The following is an 18,426-nucleotide window of genomic DNA, read 5'->3' as shown; positions in this document are numbered from 1 at the left end:
ATTTTTATATTATCATCTAATCACAATTTATTATTATGTTTGATAATTTTGTTTATTTTTGTTATAATTATCTTAAAAATTATATTAATTTTGATTTCTTTTTAGTTCATAGTATTATACATTGACACTAGTCGGTAGTACATAACTAGACATTAGATAATTTTTTAATATATTTTGATTTCGTGAAATCAAAGGAAACATAACACACCATTTTTTTTATTTTGCATATGAAGCATAACTCAAAGAAAAGGAAGTTCAATAAAAATTTATTGGAATTCCATTTTATTCAACATGAGAAATGATATAAAATTTATTTAAACTTGAATACCTACATAAATTCCAAGTTCCAGCTATCAATTCAAATTTCAAGCCTGACCTTGAAACATCTAAGCACATAAATTTAATTTAAACACACAGCAACGCTATCAAAAGGATATTCAAGGAACATCACGACACTGCTTATGACTTCCTCAACTCACCACAGAATTGATCAATTGACACTCCTGTTTTTTAATGCAGTAAACAAGAGGAAGAAAAGTAAAATGTAGGTGCAACTTTCACACGTGTCACATGACAATGATATCACTACATCACTTGTTAATTCCTCTGCAGTTCTTTCTGATCTCTCCCCTTGACCCTGTTAAAGGAGTAATGTTTCCCATCTTAACCATGGACTTGGCAAATTGTTCAAAGAAAAGATCGTTGTTTTCTGCATACTGCTTCACTAAATCCGCTGATACTTGATTCTTTGTCAAGAGAATTTCGTCAGAACTTAAGAGACCCTTGTTGGCCAACAAGTTCTTGTAATAGAAGTTGTCAAATTTAATTGGGGTAACAAAGTCTAGGACAAAGAGATTCTGGTCCCCACCAGATCTTGGACACCTAGTGCGCAATTCAGCAGCATACACTTGATCAAGAGTGAAGTCTGCTTTTCCATTTCCTGTTTGGTTGTATAGTCTTTGCCTGAAGCTGGTGCATCGGGAATTTCCTATAGTGTGGCTCCCTATAATTGAAAGTATCAAACGCACGTTAAAATAGTCCAAATGGGATTTCACAACAAAATAGCATGTTTGATTGTACTATTTTGTCAAAAACTCATTTTAAGATACAAATTTTCAAGTTTTAAAATAATCAAGTTTGCTCCCAAAGCCCATTTGTTTGAAAGTGAAAAACAAAAGTAACTTTTGCGTTGGGTTAAATTTTTCATACAATGCTAACACAAACCTGATTTTAAGATACAAATTTTCAAATATATATCACTTCACTCCAAACCACAATTAATTTTATAAAATCAAGTTTATTTAAAATTGAATTTACAAATTTTCATCCAAACATATACTGGTCTCAAGAAAATAAAAGTGGATGGTGTAATCAAATTTAGAGTTGCATAATTGGAGAGCAAAGAGTCTCGAAAAAGGACGATGTAATTAAATTTACGGCGTGTTTAGAAACACGTTTTGGATCTGTGTCAAAGCAACAAAATCACGTTAAAATAGAGAAATGCTACAAAAGCCACATTTTGTTGCTTCTTTTTGAACGTGAAGTGATTTTATTTCAGAGACGCATTGCATGATCGTGGACGTGGAGGAGGTGGAGCACTGAGACTCCTTTGCTTACATTTTTTTAGGCGAATATCACTTACATTTGAAGTGCTATGTTTTGCAAAAATTATTTGTTTGATTACATCAAAATAAAACCAATTTTATTCCTAAAGCATCTTTAACTAACAAAAAATTATGTAATTATTGTGTTTATTTGATTTTTTTAATTTTACAATAAACTTGATTTTGAAGTAAAGTGTTCAAATATACATTATTTTGCTTTAAACTCAATTTTAACCAAAATTAATTTTGTAAAATCAAATTCAAGTAAGATTTAGGGTTTTTTTATTCATTTCTCAGTTTCTTTTCTGAAATAATTTTATACTAAACAACCATCAATTTTTCATCTTAATTAATTTTTGAAAATTATATATAAAACAAGTGCTAAAAAAACTAAAAAAAATAGAAACAATTTTTTTTTGTTCTTCAAATGCTCTGTTCAAGTTCTTATAGGATCAACTTTTACAAAACAGAAATGTGCTCATGAGATAAGCACGTCTAAATATGTTGAGGAGATAAATAAATTTTAGAAAATAAAATTATTTTTGAAAACGGTAAAGAAATAAGGAGTAAATTTGTAAATAGTCATCTAAAGAAACTATAACCATAAACCAACATGCTTTGAACTTTGAAGGTAATAGACCATAAACAGATAAAGTACTAGGAGTCTACCAGATAGAGCAACTAGATCAACAATGTCAAGCCCCTTAAGCTTGAACTTAGTTAAGATGGTCTGAAATGTGTTGTTGGGAGCAGGAATGTTGTTATTGGAGCCACTAATACTCGCACCAAGAGAGTCCCTTCTGCCCAAGGGTACTCCCCAGCTTGGTCCACCGGTCTGCAGAGATTATAAATAAGGCTTGATCACTAAGTTTTGATAGTCAAATATCAAGATAAGGGTACCAGAGTGCAAAATAAAAAGAAGATATTTACAAGAACAGTGGAATCTCTAGCAGCTAGAGCCAAAATGTCAGCACATGACACTGTATGTGGACATTCCTTCTCTAGTGCAGATTTAATTTCATCAATGACTTCAAATCCTCGAGCTGAATCACGGTTCGGATTTGACCTCTTCTCACTGATAATAGTTCCACTGCTATCTAGCAACACCGATGCATCACAGCCCTGAAACATTAAACCTCGAGTCATGCATTTGAACCATATAAGTTCTACAAAAATGATTCATGGACACTTGTGCTCATAGACACAGGTAACAAGTGATGAGCACACAAAAGATGCGTATTCTCTCCGTTATTGGAGTGTAAGAAGTGATATAATGTGACAAAAAAAGATAGAGAATAAAAGGTGTCAACTAGGTGCATAAAGATAGTTTGTTTTCTGTTATATATAGAGACCTTGACAAAACAATCATGGAAATGTAGTCTGAGCAACGAAGCAGCCATGCGGGGTTCTTTTGCCACAGCCTTGGCAACGATGGATTGGACAATCTCTTGAGCTCTGGGGCATGAACCGTCGTAAAATTGAGGGTAGAGGTAACCTCCTATTTTCTTTTTGCAGTGACAGGAGGGAACAAAGGCTAGTAGAGACAGAAGCAGGAGAAAGTTTATAGACTTCACCATTGTTGTTCCTTTCAAGATCACTTGCACAGAACAAAACAAGGGTTGTTGAAGAGGCGTTTTGAAGCTGGATTGAATATGTACCTTGATGGGGTGTGGTATTTATAGAGAAGAACTTGGCAGGAAATTATTGCATGACAGAGAACGAGTTGGAAAAAAGGCGCAATGGAAGGATGGAAAAAAGGTGGAGTTGGTAACTAACTAGTTTTCAAATCCGTATAAAAGATGAAGAGTAGTTAGCTCTTGGTTCTTGTCATGTTAAATCACCCAAAGCTATAGTATTAACAAAATAGCTTCGTAGTCTAATGGAGAGCAACATACTTTTAGTTTGGTATAAAGCAAAAATACTTAATGCAGAAAGAATATTTTTAAGTAAATTTCTCAATAGTTTTAACAAGGAGAGAAAAAGAGATAAGATCAAGAATCATGAGGTAAGGTGAATGACATGATCAATAGAAATTTAAAAGTAATGTGAATAGCAAAATAGTATTATTTTTGTAAAAAGCCCTTAAGCTATGGACCCGGTTCCTTTGGCATTGTCACGGTATTCTTTCATGCATTGAAAGTTATATTGGTCTTTTTATTTTAAGATTTGTATCAATTCCTTTCCCTTTTTTTTCAAGCACTATCTTTTGCTTTTCACTAGACAAAATCATGATTAAGGCTAATAGAGTATTACCACCATGGTGAAATAACTGTGATTTTAGTAAAATATTTTTAGGTTTAATTAATCATTTGTGTTTTAGTCCCTGTGCATGTAAATTTTACATTTTAGTCCCTATGTGATTAATTATTTTTTTGTTAGTTTCTGTTATTTTTTGGCAGTATAAAATTGTCACAAAATGAAGATATACATATTAAAACCTAAAAAATTATTATATAATAACTAAAATATAGAGTTTCTAGATATAGAGATTAAAATTGAACAAATGTAAAGCCCTAACTGTTTTGATGCCAACCTGGTTGGAATTAAAACAACCATCAAATTCTGCCTCAACCCTCTTTTTCTTAAAAAAAAAAGAAGCAAATGTAGTAGAGACCAAATGATTAAACCATATTTTTACTTGAATTAGTTGTCATTTTAAAATATCAAAGAAATGTTGATTATATCATTTTAACTTTGTCTTTCTCATTTTTCTTCTTCTAAACATCATGTCTAAATAATCATAAAGTTAGATATAAAAAAATTCCTGTTAGGAGTTCAAGTATTAAGAAAAATAATCCAAAAAATAAAGGTATTTTAGTCTCAGTTAATTTTCTTCTTCTATATTTAAGAAAAAAATTATTATTTAATTTCATCAATCATTGTACAACACTATAAATCGACTTTTAAAATAGAGATAATATACCATTGACACGTTATTGTCTGAAAAACAATAATTCCATTTTCAACTAGTTTCTCAGTAAACTATTTTTTTTATAAGTATCAATCATGTTTGACATATAATTGGACCTTAAATGTGAATGTTTTTTGTACGGATAGAGTATAATTTGTAACTTTTTACTTTGTGGTAAATCTAAAAAAAAAAAGTTATACCCATCATCCATGCAACTTTGGCTGATTAAAATACACTAGTTTATCATTACTTTAGCAAGTTTAAGTATATTTTTAAAATCTTCCCAAGAAAAGTATATTTTAAATGAAATTTAATGAAGGCTAGCTAGCCATAATCTCACTTGTTCGCTTTTGAGACATTCAATCTGCAGGACTTTATCCAACATTTTCTATTCAAAAGACACATACTTCGTTAGTATAACCTTACGCATAAGTTTAGAATCGAAGAAAGTCGAAGGAACGGATTGAGATGAAAATGAAACGAAAACATTATAATCTTTACTTTTTCATATTTTTTTTTATACAATAGTTAAACTGAATGCGAATATATATAACCATGACCATGTACATGTTATTCCAGTCCCACCATATTAAGTTAACCCTAGTGCATTACTTTTTCATAGTTTGGAGCAGCCGAATAGAGGAGGAAAGGAAATATAAAATGTGTGTCCAACAACAGTTACTCTTAATTTCTTTCTGATTTTGGACTACCTTCATTTATGTTACATTTCATTTTTTTTTAGCATATTTAAGTCATTTTATGTATAAAAAATTATCTCATTTTCTAGACTTTTTCCTTCCCTTACTTTCACTTTGTTTCTTTAACCAGACAAAGCATAAGGCCGAAGACTAGTATTTCAATCCAAGCCTTGATCCTTCACTTGCTTGCATGCACTACAACCGAGTCTTGAGTTTAGAGGACTTCCAGTCAACTATGACAACATAAAAAACCTTGCAGTTCTTGTTCGATCTCTGTGTCTTATTAGATGTGGAGTCTTGAAGTTGGCTTCACCTGCTCAAGTTGACTTCATCATATAGCTCTAGATCGATATTGTTGACTAAATTTTCATACCAATTCAAAAATGGTATCTGCAATGTGATAATTGAGAAGTATGAAGGATACCAGCGCCAGCTATAAATAACCATTCCATGGCCATAAAGATTGATTCTTTCAAATGCAATTTTTGCATATCTTTCTTTTTATTGATATTTTTTTCACATTTTTTCATTGGACAAGAAAAAAAAAGGAAGAGTGATTTTCATACGGTGGAATGGTGGACAGAATGATAGATTATTAGATTATTATAACAATTGTATCCACGTTTGTATTCTTTATTCTCTTTTTCTAATTGTGTCGGTGAAAAGAAGCTACAAACGCTACTATCTTCTATGCTCCACCTTTTATGAGTTAAATGTGAATAACTTCGATTTTGAAACCTGTAACATTGTAACAACCTTCATTTAGAGTTTTGCACCTGTTTATATCTGTAAGGATATAAAATACTAATGTTGATAAGTGCTAAAGTGAATAATAAAGACTATTAGATGATTTATATATGGTGCAATGTAACGAAGGAACAGGTATGGTTGGATACCTGCTCCTCTCTACGTTTAAACTTTCAAATAGTCTAAAAATCTCAAACTAAAGTTGTCTTCTCTCGATTTAACATTATATTCTTAGCATTACTTATGTTCGTTTATTTTTTATTCCAGGGAAATCGACAACTTGGCTACTAAAAAATTAGGGTGTTAGACGGAGTAGGATAGCATCACTTTCTTCTCCTCTTTCCATTATTTTTTATTTATTTTATAAGATAAAATAACATTAAGTTTAGACATGTGGCAATGAGCATTAAAGCTGTAAAGATCACTAAGGATTATTACATAAATGTAATATTATTCAAACTAAAATCGATAAAGTAAAGTTACATGCTTAGTCTCTTACTCTCTTAATAATTGCTTTCAAGGTGCATTTGCTTTACTTTTAAGTCTTCGAAGCTCCATGTTCACGGACCACAGTCCTGGGAATACCCCATAAGGACAAGATTACTTTATCACACGAAAAAGTAATTCTCGCACGATGAATCAAAAAAGTTATATAAAAAAACCTTAATAAGTGCTCTTTTCTGATCATTGTTAAATTTTAAACTTAGTAGACAGTAACTGTAATCTACAAAAAATCGCTCTACTTAAATAACGGTTTGCTATTTATAACTTGGGTTATCAAAGAATTATTTGAGTTTTCCTTCTTTATATAGAAATTGTATTTGTATATATTTAATAAATTTATGCATAAAAAAGAAATAGAAAGATAAGAGAATGTGCAGAACATAAATTAATTGATGTATTGAAAAAAAGATAAAGAAAATTAATATGATAAAAGTGTTGTTTCCTTTTTTAATACACTGAACATAAAAGTATTATATGAAATGAAATACATAGTGCTACAGCATACAGTAAATAAAATCATCACAGAAGGACAACTACTGAAATAGCAGTAATAATTTTTGGTTGGAGACCCTAATTCCGAAATGAGGTCGTTTAAAGAAATTTAGCTCAATTATTCTATATATCAATTAGAGAAGCACGAGCCTGAAAATTACGTCTGAAATAATTTTTCATTCCTTCTCTCAATTAAATACAAAACAATTGTTTTACCTTACGTTAGCCAACAAAACATAAAAGAAAAGCAGTCACACTCATACCATCGATTACTTCAGCGATAAAGTTCGGCTCTACCATCATCGCATACGTAATTGCTACTAATTTGTGGTAATTTGCATGTTTATATAACAATCTTAAAATTTTGATTTAGAGTTTATTCAATCTATCGCTAGTAAGTTTACAGAATTAGCCATGTGGGGTGGTCTGGTCTGGTAATGGATAGTCTGATGGGTTCAATAATAATCATTAAGATAAGTTTTAATATATTTCATTTAAAATTTGAGTTTGGATTTAATTTTTTTTTAAAGTTAGCAGATGAATTGTCTCTTACTTATATATAGGCCAAGGGGTGAGAAGTTAGAATAGTATATACAGGATTATAGATTCAAATTTCGGTGTAACTATTGTGAATTTTTTGCTGTTAATATCATTGATCCAAATGACATCTTACAAAGGAAATTTTCATAATAAACTTATTTATAGTGCAATTTCAGCAAACAAAAAGTTACTAAAAAGACCAATAAAAAATAATTGGTGGTACACATTAAAATGTATTGGTCAACATATTTATTCCTTCAGCAGAAAAACAATAGGGCTTCACTTGCAAAAGACAGTATAGTGGTCAGGCCGAGACAAAGGATTGCCCTGCTCCACCTACCTACTTCATCCCACGTTCAATAAAAATGTTAGATAAGTTTGTGATTTGTGAACGAGGTAGCTGGCATTTCCTATTGAACACAGTTTGTATCCTTTCAATTGCTTTTGCAGTTCTCATTGACATCTTCGCTTCTATTTTATTTTTTTGAAGAAAAAGGAATTGTACATATTTTTGGAACAAGTCGGTGATGTTGATGAATATAAGATGGCACATGCAATATTTTTTCTCGTTAAAGATATCTCTACCATTAGTGAAAAGACAATCAAAGAGATATTTTTGCACGTACGCTTTGTTTGTTTTGCAAAGAGTGATATATAGATGGATTAGATGTATAGCTTAATATAGGCATATTCTTGTGACTCGTATTATGCATGCATCAGAATTTGCACACCTTTTGATCAGTAGCTACCTTTTCACAATCTCTCTTATACCACTTATGAACAACAAAAAGCTCCAAAGCAATCGACAGCTACCCAAATCTGATCAATTGTAAACAAATGCTTACATCCTAGCTACCCGAGAGAACCTGTCTATTTGAATGAGATACTTCTGCAGTAAATTGTTCATCCAGAAGATTATCATTTGAATGAGATGAGAGATACATTATTATTATTATTATGCACCTGAACCTAACAAAGAATCAGATAATAATCAAGAGTTTCATAATAACACAAAATGGCACTGAAAATACAAAACAGGTATAAAGTCTCACATAAATGCATGTATGAGTCGTAGTTTAATTCTACCAGAATACTAGTCGCTTAACTTTTTTTGACAATTGTGTATCGTCGTCCCTCTCCTAAAATTTGCACATCCCCTGGTGAACTGGCTCAAATTCAGCAAATAAATTAAAAAAAATGTGCCTTGATGCTGACATTATCTTACTAAATTTTCCTAACACTGCTAGTTGACCCAAGTGCAATTTAGTTGACTCAATACTGATTAAGCTGCAATTGGTTGGGCTAGCTTGTAAACTTAATAGTCTTTTGTTTTGGGCAGTTGCTTGTTGCAGCTTAAAATTTGCTTCGTGCACCTTTTTAACTTTTTGAAAAGATTAATCCAAAATGTAAAATCCAAAATTATACGGGTGTAGGAAGCAACTGCTGCCAGAAGTGTTCTTGATGAACAGTGGCCCTATACAAAGGAAGCCCTTTTGTTACAGTTATTTTGGACTGCTACTTCATGCACCTTCAAATTGTTTCCCGTATCCTTTACCATTTTTTTTTACCTTTTGGATTGGTCATTTCAGAAGCCAAAAAATGGATGTATTTTTTAATGTAATTTTATATTCAGGATTGACCATTTTGGAAGCCATAAAGGAGGTGCAAGAAGCAATAGCCGTTATTTTGTTACTTGGCCTAAAAAATGGATGGGTTAGTTTGTTTAAGTTTATTTTTGAAAATAAGTATTTTTTAAAATAAAATAAACAGTTTTATGATTTTTTGATGTGTTTAAATTTTTTTATTTAAAATAAATTATTTTTTATTATTTAAGAAGTAAATCTTATTTGCTTCTTAAAAAAGCATACTTATTTTAAATTTATTTTTTAACTCACTCAATATATCAAACATATTGTCATACTCTCTAATTTTGTACTAGATATTGATTGATTCTGTACGTACATAATAATAGAGCAGGCTTTGCATAATGTGCAGATCGCCATAGCCCTATATATATATACTACACATAGAGAGTAAGTCCTATCCTAATAGAGACCAAAATTCTGATTATCATAATTCATATATTTTGAGCAAATGCTTCTCTTCTGATCGTTTTGAATATTTACTAGTTCGCATGTTGAACATTGATGTAAGGGGGGCATTTGGGAAGTCTCCTGAAAGGCAGAAACTAAAAGCTAATTTCCCGTTAATATCTGGACCTCTTGTTTGGGCATCCACGGATTTGCTCTTTAAAAGAAGAACTGCATTACAAAAAGCAATGTGTTATATAAAAATTCTTCAGTAACCAAATAATTCTGTAGCAAATAGCAAAGTTAAGGTAATATAGTTATATATTCTATTACTGGGATACATACAAATCTCTTCTTCTTCTTCTTCTTCTTTTTGTCAAGATAAGCCGAAAGCTCTTCTTGCTTAACAAGTGAATCCTCCAGAGCCTGACAATGCAGAACCGTTAACAAGACACATCCAAAGGAAAAGGAGACAACCTCAGTTTTTAAAACAATAACAATCGGAAATAGTAAGAACTTTGGCTTTGATAAACTTTATAATCGAACTTATAATTAAGTGTTCATTTGACAACATGTTCTTTTTAACTAATAAACTTTATGATCAAACTAATAACTGTTTCGGTTCTTCTTATAAGTATTAATTTAATGGAAACAGTTACATGTACAAGTTAGTATAATGAATTTACCTTCTTGGTAGCCAAAAGTTGTTTCTCCAAGTCATCGGCTCGAGTTATAGTTGCATTCAGCATTTGCTCCTTCTCAGGTGGCATAGCAGTGGGCTTATTATTGATGGTGACGATTTTCTCCTCCAACTCAGCCATGCGTTTCATCACAGTCGAAAACTCTGCACGAGAGAAGGCAGTTGCAGGCAAATTGATCAGAAGCCATTGAGCACAGACTTTGATACAGATACCCCAAACCACATGAACACATTCCGACATAATTATAACTAATGCTTAAAATATAGGAGACTGAGACACTCAAAAGTCGTGCGCGCTCACAAATACACATATTTATGAATCCACATCGCGACCTTCTTACTTTAGCATACTTGTTGCTAAAAAGAAATATATTTGGCATATATAATGAAGGAAATCAATTCTTAAAAAAAAAAAAAAAATTCTATCCTCCGTGTGTACCAGTTGATGCTGCAGTTTTATCAGCTGTAGGGGCTAAGTCCTTAGGCTTGGAAGCTTTCTCATCAACTTTTTTCACAGCAGATTTATCAGCCATCGGTGATAAGGGCTGGGAAGTTTTAGTAGCAGGGACCTGTGAACTTATGTTTTTCAGAAAGTTCAAAGTAAGGAAACAAAAACTAGGATAAGATGATGATGAGGGAGCTCGATGGATCTACTACAAACTACTAATGCTCAGAAGGACCTGCGGGTTGTGAGATCTCCACATAACGTATAATCTAAGCTAATGAATATCTAAAAGTACAGCTGTAATAGTTAAAGAGTTAATGAATAAAAAAAAAATTAAGGATCACTATGGAAATGCATTGAAAGTCATAATTGATATGTATTAATAATACTTTTTTAATAAAAAAAAAACGTCATTTTTAATTCCTTAACATGGCCCTAACATTTGCGATAAGTTTATGGCCATATGAAACTACCAAAAGATGCTGCACAATATCTGCATAATGGTGCACAGCATTTCAAAGGAAGTAGTCCATGTCTAAAAGCCAGTTGCATAGAACAGAACACTTAAAATGTTCATGAAACTAGCGAAAGAGGAAAGACACGTGCATGGTCGGTTATAACATGCGTAGTTTTACAATTTATCATTTGAATAGTCAAGTTTAATAAGCGTTAGTGTAAAAAAATACCTATAAATAAATAAACTGATAGATTGAATGTTCTCTTTAATTAAATTGTATTTACATTAGAAGTACTATCTATAACTTTTACATCTGCCATTACGTCCTGAAAGCTGTCTTATTTTTAAATAGATTAAGAATGGGTATTTAACATACCTCTTCTTCAACAACTGGAGAAAGCTGGGGGGTGTGATTTGCCTCCAATTTGGAAGTCTTGTGTTCCTAGACATATATGCTCATTTATTAGTTCAAAATTTCATGAATGACAGAAAGCACTGATAGTCTCTAGAAAATCAATATGATATGCGAAAAGCTATAGCATTTGAAGAGGCACAACTAAATGAAAACGAAATATATTATCAAAGAGCTTAGAATGAGCTATCTCACCTCAGAATTTTCTTTCTCTTCCTCGCCTTGTGAGGCACTTTTTTTTGAACATTTGTGATCACCATTCTGAACCATCTGCATTTCCATAATACAATAAGTTTAGGAATCCAGATCCATACATGGTACATGAATTATCAACTGAAGTTCTAAGTAGCTAAGAAGCACGGATACCTCTTTTGTTTGAAGTGTCGCCGTGTCGGACACGTTTCCGACACCGACACACCCCAATACTTGTTTGACACTTCTTATCAGGTGTCTAATTTAAAAAATATTTTTTGTTGGCTTGAACACTTTTATACAACTCATACTTGAAAAAATCATAAAAGATTGGTTTAAAATGATGAATATACACCATCAATTTAGATATTTTGTTATATATTACTCATATTTCATTTCATTAGAGTCTCACTATTTGTGTGTATGCTGTGTTTCCATGTCCTAGATCTTAGACATTAGCCGTGTCGAAGTTTTTGGTGTCTGTGTCAGAGTTCGTGCTTCATAGCTAAGTAGAGAAGCAAGGGGAAAAAAGACGCAAAACGAAATGAATTGCAGACCTACCCTCATTACTTCTGCATCCTTCCATGGGCCCTTATCAGAGCGCATACAGCCTCCTTGATCAGCACATGTACAAGTGCCTCCTAAAAATTCAGGCAACTCACTGGCAAAGCCAAACCAAGAAGCTTCTCAATAACCTTTTGTCAGTTTTATAGAAAGACTTTAACATGGAGAATGAAAACAGAGGAAAGGAGGGAAAATCAATGAGATCCAAAGTACTTGTAAATAAGGAAAACCAGATGCTGAGATATTCCACCGATTCATGAACTCACCTTGCATCAATTATTTCTAGCAATTTGGTGTCATACTTGTTGCCAAGAACCTGAAAATTTATGTTCGAGTGACGTAATTATACTTTTCTGACCAATCAAGCAGAATTAGGATAAGGTTTATGTACTCACATTGATTTTTGCCGTGGTCTTAGGATCAAGGAATGATTTTACGGTGTTCCACAGTATCCTAAATCCAGAACCTGCATTGATGATGAACATGCGATTCAAGGTCTGCAATGAAGCAATCAAGAACATAATATTACTCAGTAATCCATGATTCATTCAAAATAAAAATTCAACCATAGTACAAAAACTAAAAAAATACCTCTGGATAGTTGTCACCGTCAATCTTCTGAAGGCGAGTAACAAGTTCCCTAGCATGTTTGCTGAAGCTTTTAAGCCCCTGTGGCATTGATACAATATTAAAGTTTTAGCAACTTTTTCTCATATTTTCCAATTTTTTCTTTATTATTGATATCAGGATTCATTTTGTTTCCACTAAAATACCATCTCTCAGCTTTTGTACATTTTGTCATTTTAAGCTAAGCCATGTTCAAATGTACAATTATTTGTATAAATTATGACTTCGTTCTTGGCACATATAATTAACTATTTTTCTTACCACTCCCTGCACGTCCAGGATAGTTGTACTTTGATCTATGTGCTTCTTTGCAGCAATTGAACAAGCTGCAAACTTAACATCAAATGTCCTCTCAAACTCCTTTACGTGGTATTTGATGTAGCGATCCATGGTTGTGACTTGCATCATCTTCGTGGCATCGACTTGGCCTAATCTCTCTATGTACACAGGTCTTCCATCTTTGTCCACTCCATGATGGCCTTGGGGATAATATTGCAAGACTTCATCAAGTTCTTTGAATTCGAAGTCCTGGTATAAAGGGCACAAAAGAGTTAAAAAGAGAAAACAAACTTGTTTAAAAAAGAAACTGCCAACAAGTAAAGCAATAGCATACAATAATATAATAAACAAATCCCCTCAAGCCTCACAAAACATTGTCGTTACAAGTACCTCCGTGATGGTGTCAGCACCAAATTCCTTCCTCCATTTGAGCATTTCAGACCACATTTGCTTTGTTTTCTCGATATCAAATTTCCTAGCCTTCAGGAATCTATACAACAAAATACAAAAATAGTGGAAGAAAAGTTTCAAGTTGTTATTTTAATCAATGACATGACATGATATGCAAGTGCATATCCATTCTAGGACACGGAAGCAATAACCATGCAGCATGCAAGCCATATGATAAATTGAAACCGGATTCAGTGTAGTCATTTTTGCAAGCATGCATTCAGCACATTTATAACCATTAGATGAAGATTGGACGACAAAGATTTCAAATGTGTTTTAATAGCATGTTTGTAAATACGTTGAGAATAAAAGAATCACGTTTGAGATGCGGAAGCTATATCTATTAGCATCTGAAAATCACATTTGAAGCGTGAAAAAATCACATCCAAATCATGAAACCAAGCAAGCTATAAGTTTTGATTGAATGGGATAAAATATGAGGCGTCCATTCTTCATCTGAATGTGTGAATGCGTTGAGATGAGAATGCAGAGAATCCGGATCAATCACGAAAAGCATAGGAAGGAAAAGAGACCTAAGCATCATATGATAATCATCGTGTTTTGCAGGAAGAAGTTCGTCCAAAATAAGAGCTTGACGGAACTCGTCAACAATTTTCAACTCCTCAGCATCGTGGACATCCTCGATTTCAACGGACATGACCTTACTGCTTCGCCTACCCTTCCTGGTCAAAGAATTCCTCAGCATGTTTGAGGCATTGATTGCTTTCTTCTTGAAAGAACCTACAATACACACATGACAATATTCAAGAGCTGGCTAAAGATAATAATAATAATAAATAACATTCAAAAGCTAAATATGTTGAAATTTAGAAAGTTGGGCAAGGATAAGGAATGGACGTGAAAAGGAAAACGCATGGCCTACTATAAATAAGTTAACCTTTTGGAGACATAGTTCCAGACATGGTGTCGTTTGAGTTGATTGCTTCCTCTGGCCTTGCAGGATTTGAAGACAACGAATCAAGCACTCATATCATACAGGGCAAGAAGGGAAACAAAGACACTCCCAAATGCCCTGCCTGCAATCCCACCAACCAACAATTCATTAGACACACATACACGACCACACCTTTTTTTCTATTTACCGTTGTCCTACGTTGTATTAAGGATAAGCCAACAAAAAAAATGTTGCAATGAAACAATTTGAAACGGTACCCGATAAGATTTGCGTTAGTAATGAAAGGAAATGTAGGACATTGGGAAGGAAGAAGAAGAAAAAGAAAGAGATAAAGGGAGATAATTACTTTACCTGTTGAAAACGAAGAGAAGCAGGGAGAAAGAAAGAGAGGTTATAGAGAAGATGGGGGGTTATCTAAAACCGCAATCCCGAAAATAGATAGTTTTGGCAAAATGGGTAAGAGACAGTGAGGCACCATTGACAATGCTGACCAAGTCTCAGCAAAACCGTGAACTTCTCAGCTATTTCAGAATTAGCAAATGAGATAGATATAACAAAAACAGGTCTGGTTCGGGCAAAATGCAAGGTTGTTCCATTCCATTCATATGTATCATTGTCATTATCGTATCATATGTCACTCTCATATCACAATCTATACTTGACCGCCACGTGACTGCCCACAACTCTAACTCAAGTTATTATTCTTTCTCATTTTTAATTTCATTTTTTGGTAATTATTATTCTGTATATTATATAGGATAAATATTTACTTTTATATGTGTTTATGAATCCAACCCAGATTTTTTAAATGGATAACTCATTTTGACAACTCTGCTAAAAATAACTTATTTTAATAAACTTCATCAAAAAAATTATTGAAATAATTGTAAAAAAAATCATTTTTATAAGTTTAAATAATTTTTTCCGTAGAAATATTTCTTTAAATTTTTTTTAAGGATCAAATATTTCTTTAAATTAAAAATAAAAAATTTATTATATTAAAAAATATAATAATTAATTTTGAATAATAAAAAATAGTGAAAAAATATATATATCAAATGTTACTTAAAAACATTTGACAACCCTTTAATAAGAGCGCATCCCTCATAATTCTAATCATACCTAATGAAACAACCCTAATAACTCTTCCACTCCTAATCAACGAATTGGAAAAGAATTGCTATGCGGGTTAATCCATGCTCTATGATTATTTATTACATACTTTTCTCAAGATCATTCATTGTTTAAAAAAATTCTACAAATACCTTGATTTGGCGATCTAGTTGCTGCGTCTTGTATTAGGCATTTGCTATCTTTTTTCTGCTGTCCCACCTTGTTGCACTCACTTTACTGGTTCACTCGAGTATCTTGTATCACATACGTGGGCCATGTCCATATCCACAAGTCACTTCATGTTTCCAATTGGATAACTTGCAATAGGCTTAGTGATAATCGTATAAAGGGAAAATGTATGAAATTAGCGGATTACAGGGTACAAGAGAAAGAACATGAGGAAAAATTGTGGATAGTGATTTGTGGACCTCGTAGAAAAAGTTTATACTTTTGCCATTCTGTGTAAATATCGTTGCTGAATTGATGTTATGATGAGAACTGAGGCAAGGAGCCAGGGACACCATAAATTACCACTTTGAATTTTAGTGTTAAACTACAATTACATGAACAAACACATGCCAAGCAGTTTTAAAGTTTCTTGCATCTACATCATGGACTTTTCAACTCAAACAAAGGCATGACCACATGATACTATATTCTTAATAAATGTTATCTGATGATATAAAAGATCCACATATTATTGTTTTATAATTGAGAAACTGATGAAAATCATATGAGAAATATGATCTCAGTTTTGTAATTGTAAAGAAAGGTAAAAGAATGAAATACATCGGATACGAAAGTAGAAACACAGCAATATTTCCCATTGAATCTGCGTGACTTAATAAAGTAAATGACTGAATAAGTTGTAAACAGACATCCGATCTTCCTGAAAAAGAAATTCAAAAGATTCAAATATTAAATACACCTTGAAATAAATTTTCCTTAGATTTCAGGTTCCTTATAAACCGAAACAGGAAACAGCATTTCAATGAATCATCATATTTTAGCAGGAAAGTTGTATACAGCAAATATATGAGACAATGATCATAAGTCGCTACTCACTAGTCCCTCTTAGCTCTAAGTCACAATTACTATCCTTGTCCATTTCTTTGAGAAATGTAACAAGGGCTTCCAAAGCATCATCAGGATCCTCATTTCTCATCAGTTGCTCTGCTACTACTGCAGGGGTGACTTGTAATTTCTCCAATAGCTCATCAATTTCTTCAAAGAGTGGATGATCTCCTTCAATATCCAAATAATTGGAAGCCAAGACTCGAAATGCCTTGCCTTTTAGGTAGGACAAGTGAATGTACATGTCCATACGACCCGGGCGCAACAAAGCAGGGTCTATTTTTTCTTTGTGGTTGGTTGTGAATATTATAATCCGCTCCTCTCCTCCGCTTGACCACAAACCATCCATGTAGTTAAGCAGACCCGACAGACTAAACCTACTTGTCTTAACCTGGGCATTAATTATAAAAATAAAAATAAAAAATTGTCATTGCATGAATGTGTTTTGATTATAATGATCAATTAATGAGTAGTACTAATATATACAATACAGAACATGAAAACCAACCTTGGCAGCCTCATTGTCAGCGTCTGAATCTTGATCATCTGAAAGACCAATTGATCTAGCGTGCAGCTCTTCATTGCAGTCAATATCTTCAATCACAACGATGGAACGGTTAGATGCTTCCTTCATGGATTGCATGAGGTCCGAGTTAGAATAAACAGAAGTAAGCTCCAAATCATACACATCGAATTTCAAGTAGTTCGCCATCGCCGCAATAAGGCTTGATTTTCCAGTTCCAGGAGGTCCATACAACAAGTAGCCACGTTTCCAAGGCTTCCCCACTTTCTTGTAATGCTCCTTCCTCCTCAGGAACCGTTCCAAATCATCAATGATATCTTTCTTCAACTCGGGACTCAAGGCCAGTGAGTCGAATGTGGCAGGATGTGATAACTCGCTATCGTTCCAATCATCATCTAACCAAGAATAGATCCTTACAATCCTCCTCTCAGCTTTCATGACCTCATATGTTTTAATCACATGTGGAATATACAGATCCAATGCTTTCTCTCTATGCTTCTCATTGAAGGTTAATTCAAAGCTATACTTCTTGTTGTGATTATTAGAGTCCTGTTTGGACCCTTCTTCATCCAGCTTCCAAGTGAATTTGGTGCCTTCAAATTCGTCCACCACATCTTCACTTCCATACACTGCGAGCTCAATGTGCTTCTCGCCTTGTAGTTTGCCAACTTTGAGCGACTTGTAGGTGTGAATAATCCTGGTGGGGAGGTACTCCTGGGCAGCATCGAAAAGTTCATTGCGGTCTCCCGAATTTTTGTCCCAAAATTTGTTAATTTTTAGACGGATTTCGCTATTTGCTTGGTATTTGGAGAAGAAGGACTCTAGCTTTGAGACAATGAAGGATCGGAATTGCTGGGGAATGAGTTGAATGAATGCTGTTCTGAGGAGCATCGTGAATGTGGAGAAGGCAGCGTACACCTCGAACCATGATGAAGCTGAGGTGAAAGAAGAAAAAAGGTTCTGTGTGTAGAATCCCATGGTGTATTATATTACTATGAACTGAAATGTTGGGTGAAAGAAGATGAGAGATGAGTCAGATGTAGTGGCAAGGATGAACGAGATTGTGAAAACCCAATACTTAATTATACTAATATCAATGCTTGCAGCCTAAGCCTCGATATTTTCATCTTTTTATTATTGACTATTGA

The 18,426-nt window shown here is 33.2% G+C and overlaps 3 protein-coding genes across 3 annotated transcripts; all 3 read right to left on the bottom strand.

Moving 5' to 3' along the window:
• Positions 1-254: 254 nt before the first annotated feature.
• Positions 255-3,513, bottom strand: LOC102667724 (peroxidase 72). Its single transcript, XM_006590637.4, has 4 exons — positions 2,957-3,513; positions 2,535-2,726; positions 2,274-2,439; positions 255-1,003 (listed from the first exon to the last, which is right to left on the bottom strand). Exons 1-4 carry the CDS (start codon positions 3,179-3,181, stop codon positions 591-593), a joined length of 996 nt encoding a protein of 331 aa, XP_006590700.1. The 5' UTR covers positions 3,182-3,513; the 3' UTR covers positions 255-590.
• Positions 3,514-9,414: 5,901 nt separating this feature from the next.
• On the bottom strand, positions 9,415-15,127 carry LOC100796901 (phosphatidylinositol/phosphatidylcholine transfer protein SFH12). Its single transcript, XM_006590636.4, has 15 exons — positions 14,920-15,127; positions 14,551-14,689; positions 14,186-14,393; positions 13,593-13,692; positions 13,185-13,451; positions 12,888-12,965; positions 12,692-12,793; positions 12,563-12,612; positions 12,294-12,393; positions 11,736-11,810; positions 11,505-11,570; positions 10,666-10,795; positions 10,213-10,370; positions 9,872-9,952; positions 9,415-9,757 (listed from the first exon to the last, which is right to left on the bottom strand). Exons 2-15 carry the CDS (start codon positions 14,573-14,575, stop codon positions 9,746-9,748), a joined length of 1,452 nt encoding a protein of 483 aa, XP_006590699.1. The 5' UTR covers positions 14,576-14,689; positions 14,920-15,127; the 3' UTR covers positions 9,415-9,745.
• A 1,194-nt stretch (positions 15,128-16,321) lies between these two features.
• On the bottom strand, positions 16,322-18,426 carry LOC100788270 (AAA-ATPase At2g18193). The gene is made up of 2 exons (XM_003537564.5): positions 17,264-18,426; positions 16,322-17,146 (listed from the first exon to the last, which is right to left on the bottom strand). Exons 1-2 carry the CDS (start codon positions 18,254-18,256, stop codon positions 16,739-16,741), a joined length of 1,401 nt encoding a protein of 466 aa, XP_003537612.1. The 5' UTR covers positions 18,257-18,426; the 3' UTR covers positions 16,322-16,738.

Source organism: Glycine max, chromosome 11 (assembly GCF_000004515.6).
Source record: "Glycine max cultivar Williams 82 chromosome 11, Glycine_max_v4.0, whole genome shotgun sequence".
NCBI classification, from domain to species: Eukaryota; Viridiplantae; Streptophyta; class Magnoliopsida; order Fabales; family Fabaceae; genus Glycine; species Glycine max.
The sequence above is the reverse complement of the archived record's forward strand: the minus strand, read 5'-3'. Positions and strand labels throughout refer to the sequence as shown.

Coding starts and splice junctions, on each gene's coding strand:
- LOC102667724 (XM_006590637.4), bottom strand. CDS start 3,181: ATGGTGAAGTCTATAAACTTTCTCCTGCTTCTGTCTCTACTAGCCTTT. Junction 2,440..2,534: donor CTAGAGATTCCACTGTTCTT/GTAAATATCTTC, acceptor TAATCTCTGCAG/ACCGGTGGACCAAGCTGGGG. Junction 1,004..2,273: donor TGATCTAGTTGCTCTATCTG/GTAGACTCCTAG, acceptor TTTCAATTATAG/GGAGCCACACTATAGGAAAT.
- LOC100796901 (XM_006590636.4), bottom strand. CDS start 14,575: ATGTCTGGAACTATGTCTCCAAAAG. Junction 13,693..14,185: donor GATTATCATATGATGCTTAG/GTCTCTTTTCCT, acceptor TTTGTTGTATAG/ATTCCTGAAGGCTAGGAAAT. Junction 11,811..12,293: donor AGGATGCAGAAGTAATGAGG/GTAGGTCTGCAA, acceptor ATGGAAATGCAG/ATGGTTCAGAATGGTGATCA.
- LOC100788270 (XM_003537564.5), bottom strand. CDS start 18,256: ATGGGATTCTACACACAGAACCTTTTTTCTTCTTTCACCTCAGCTTCA. Junction 17,147..17,263: donor CTGACAATGAGGCTGCCAAG/GTTGGTTTTCAT, acceptor ATTAATGCCCAG/GTTAAGACAAGTAGGTTTAG.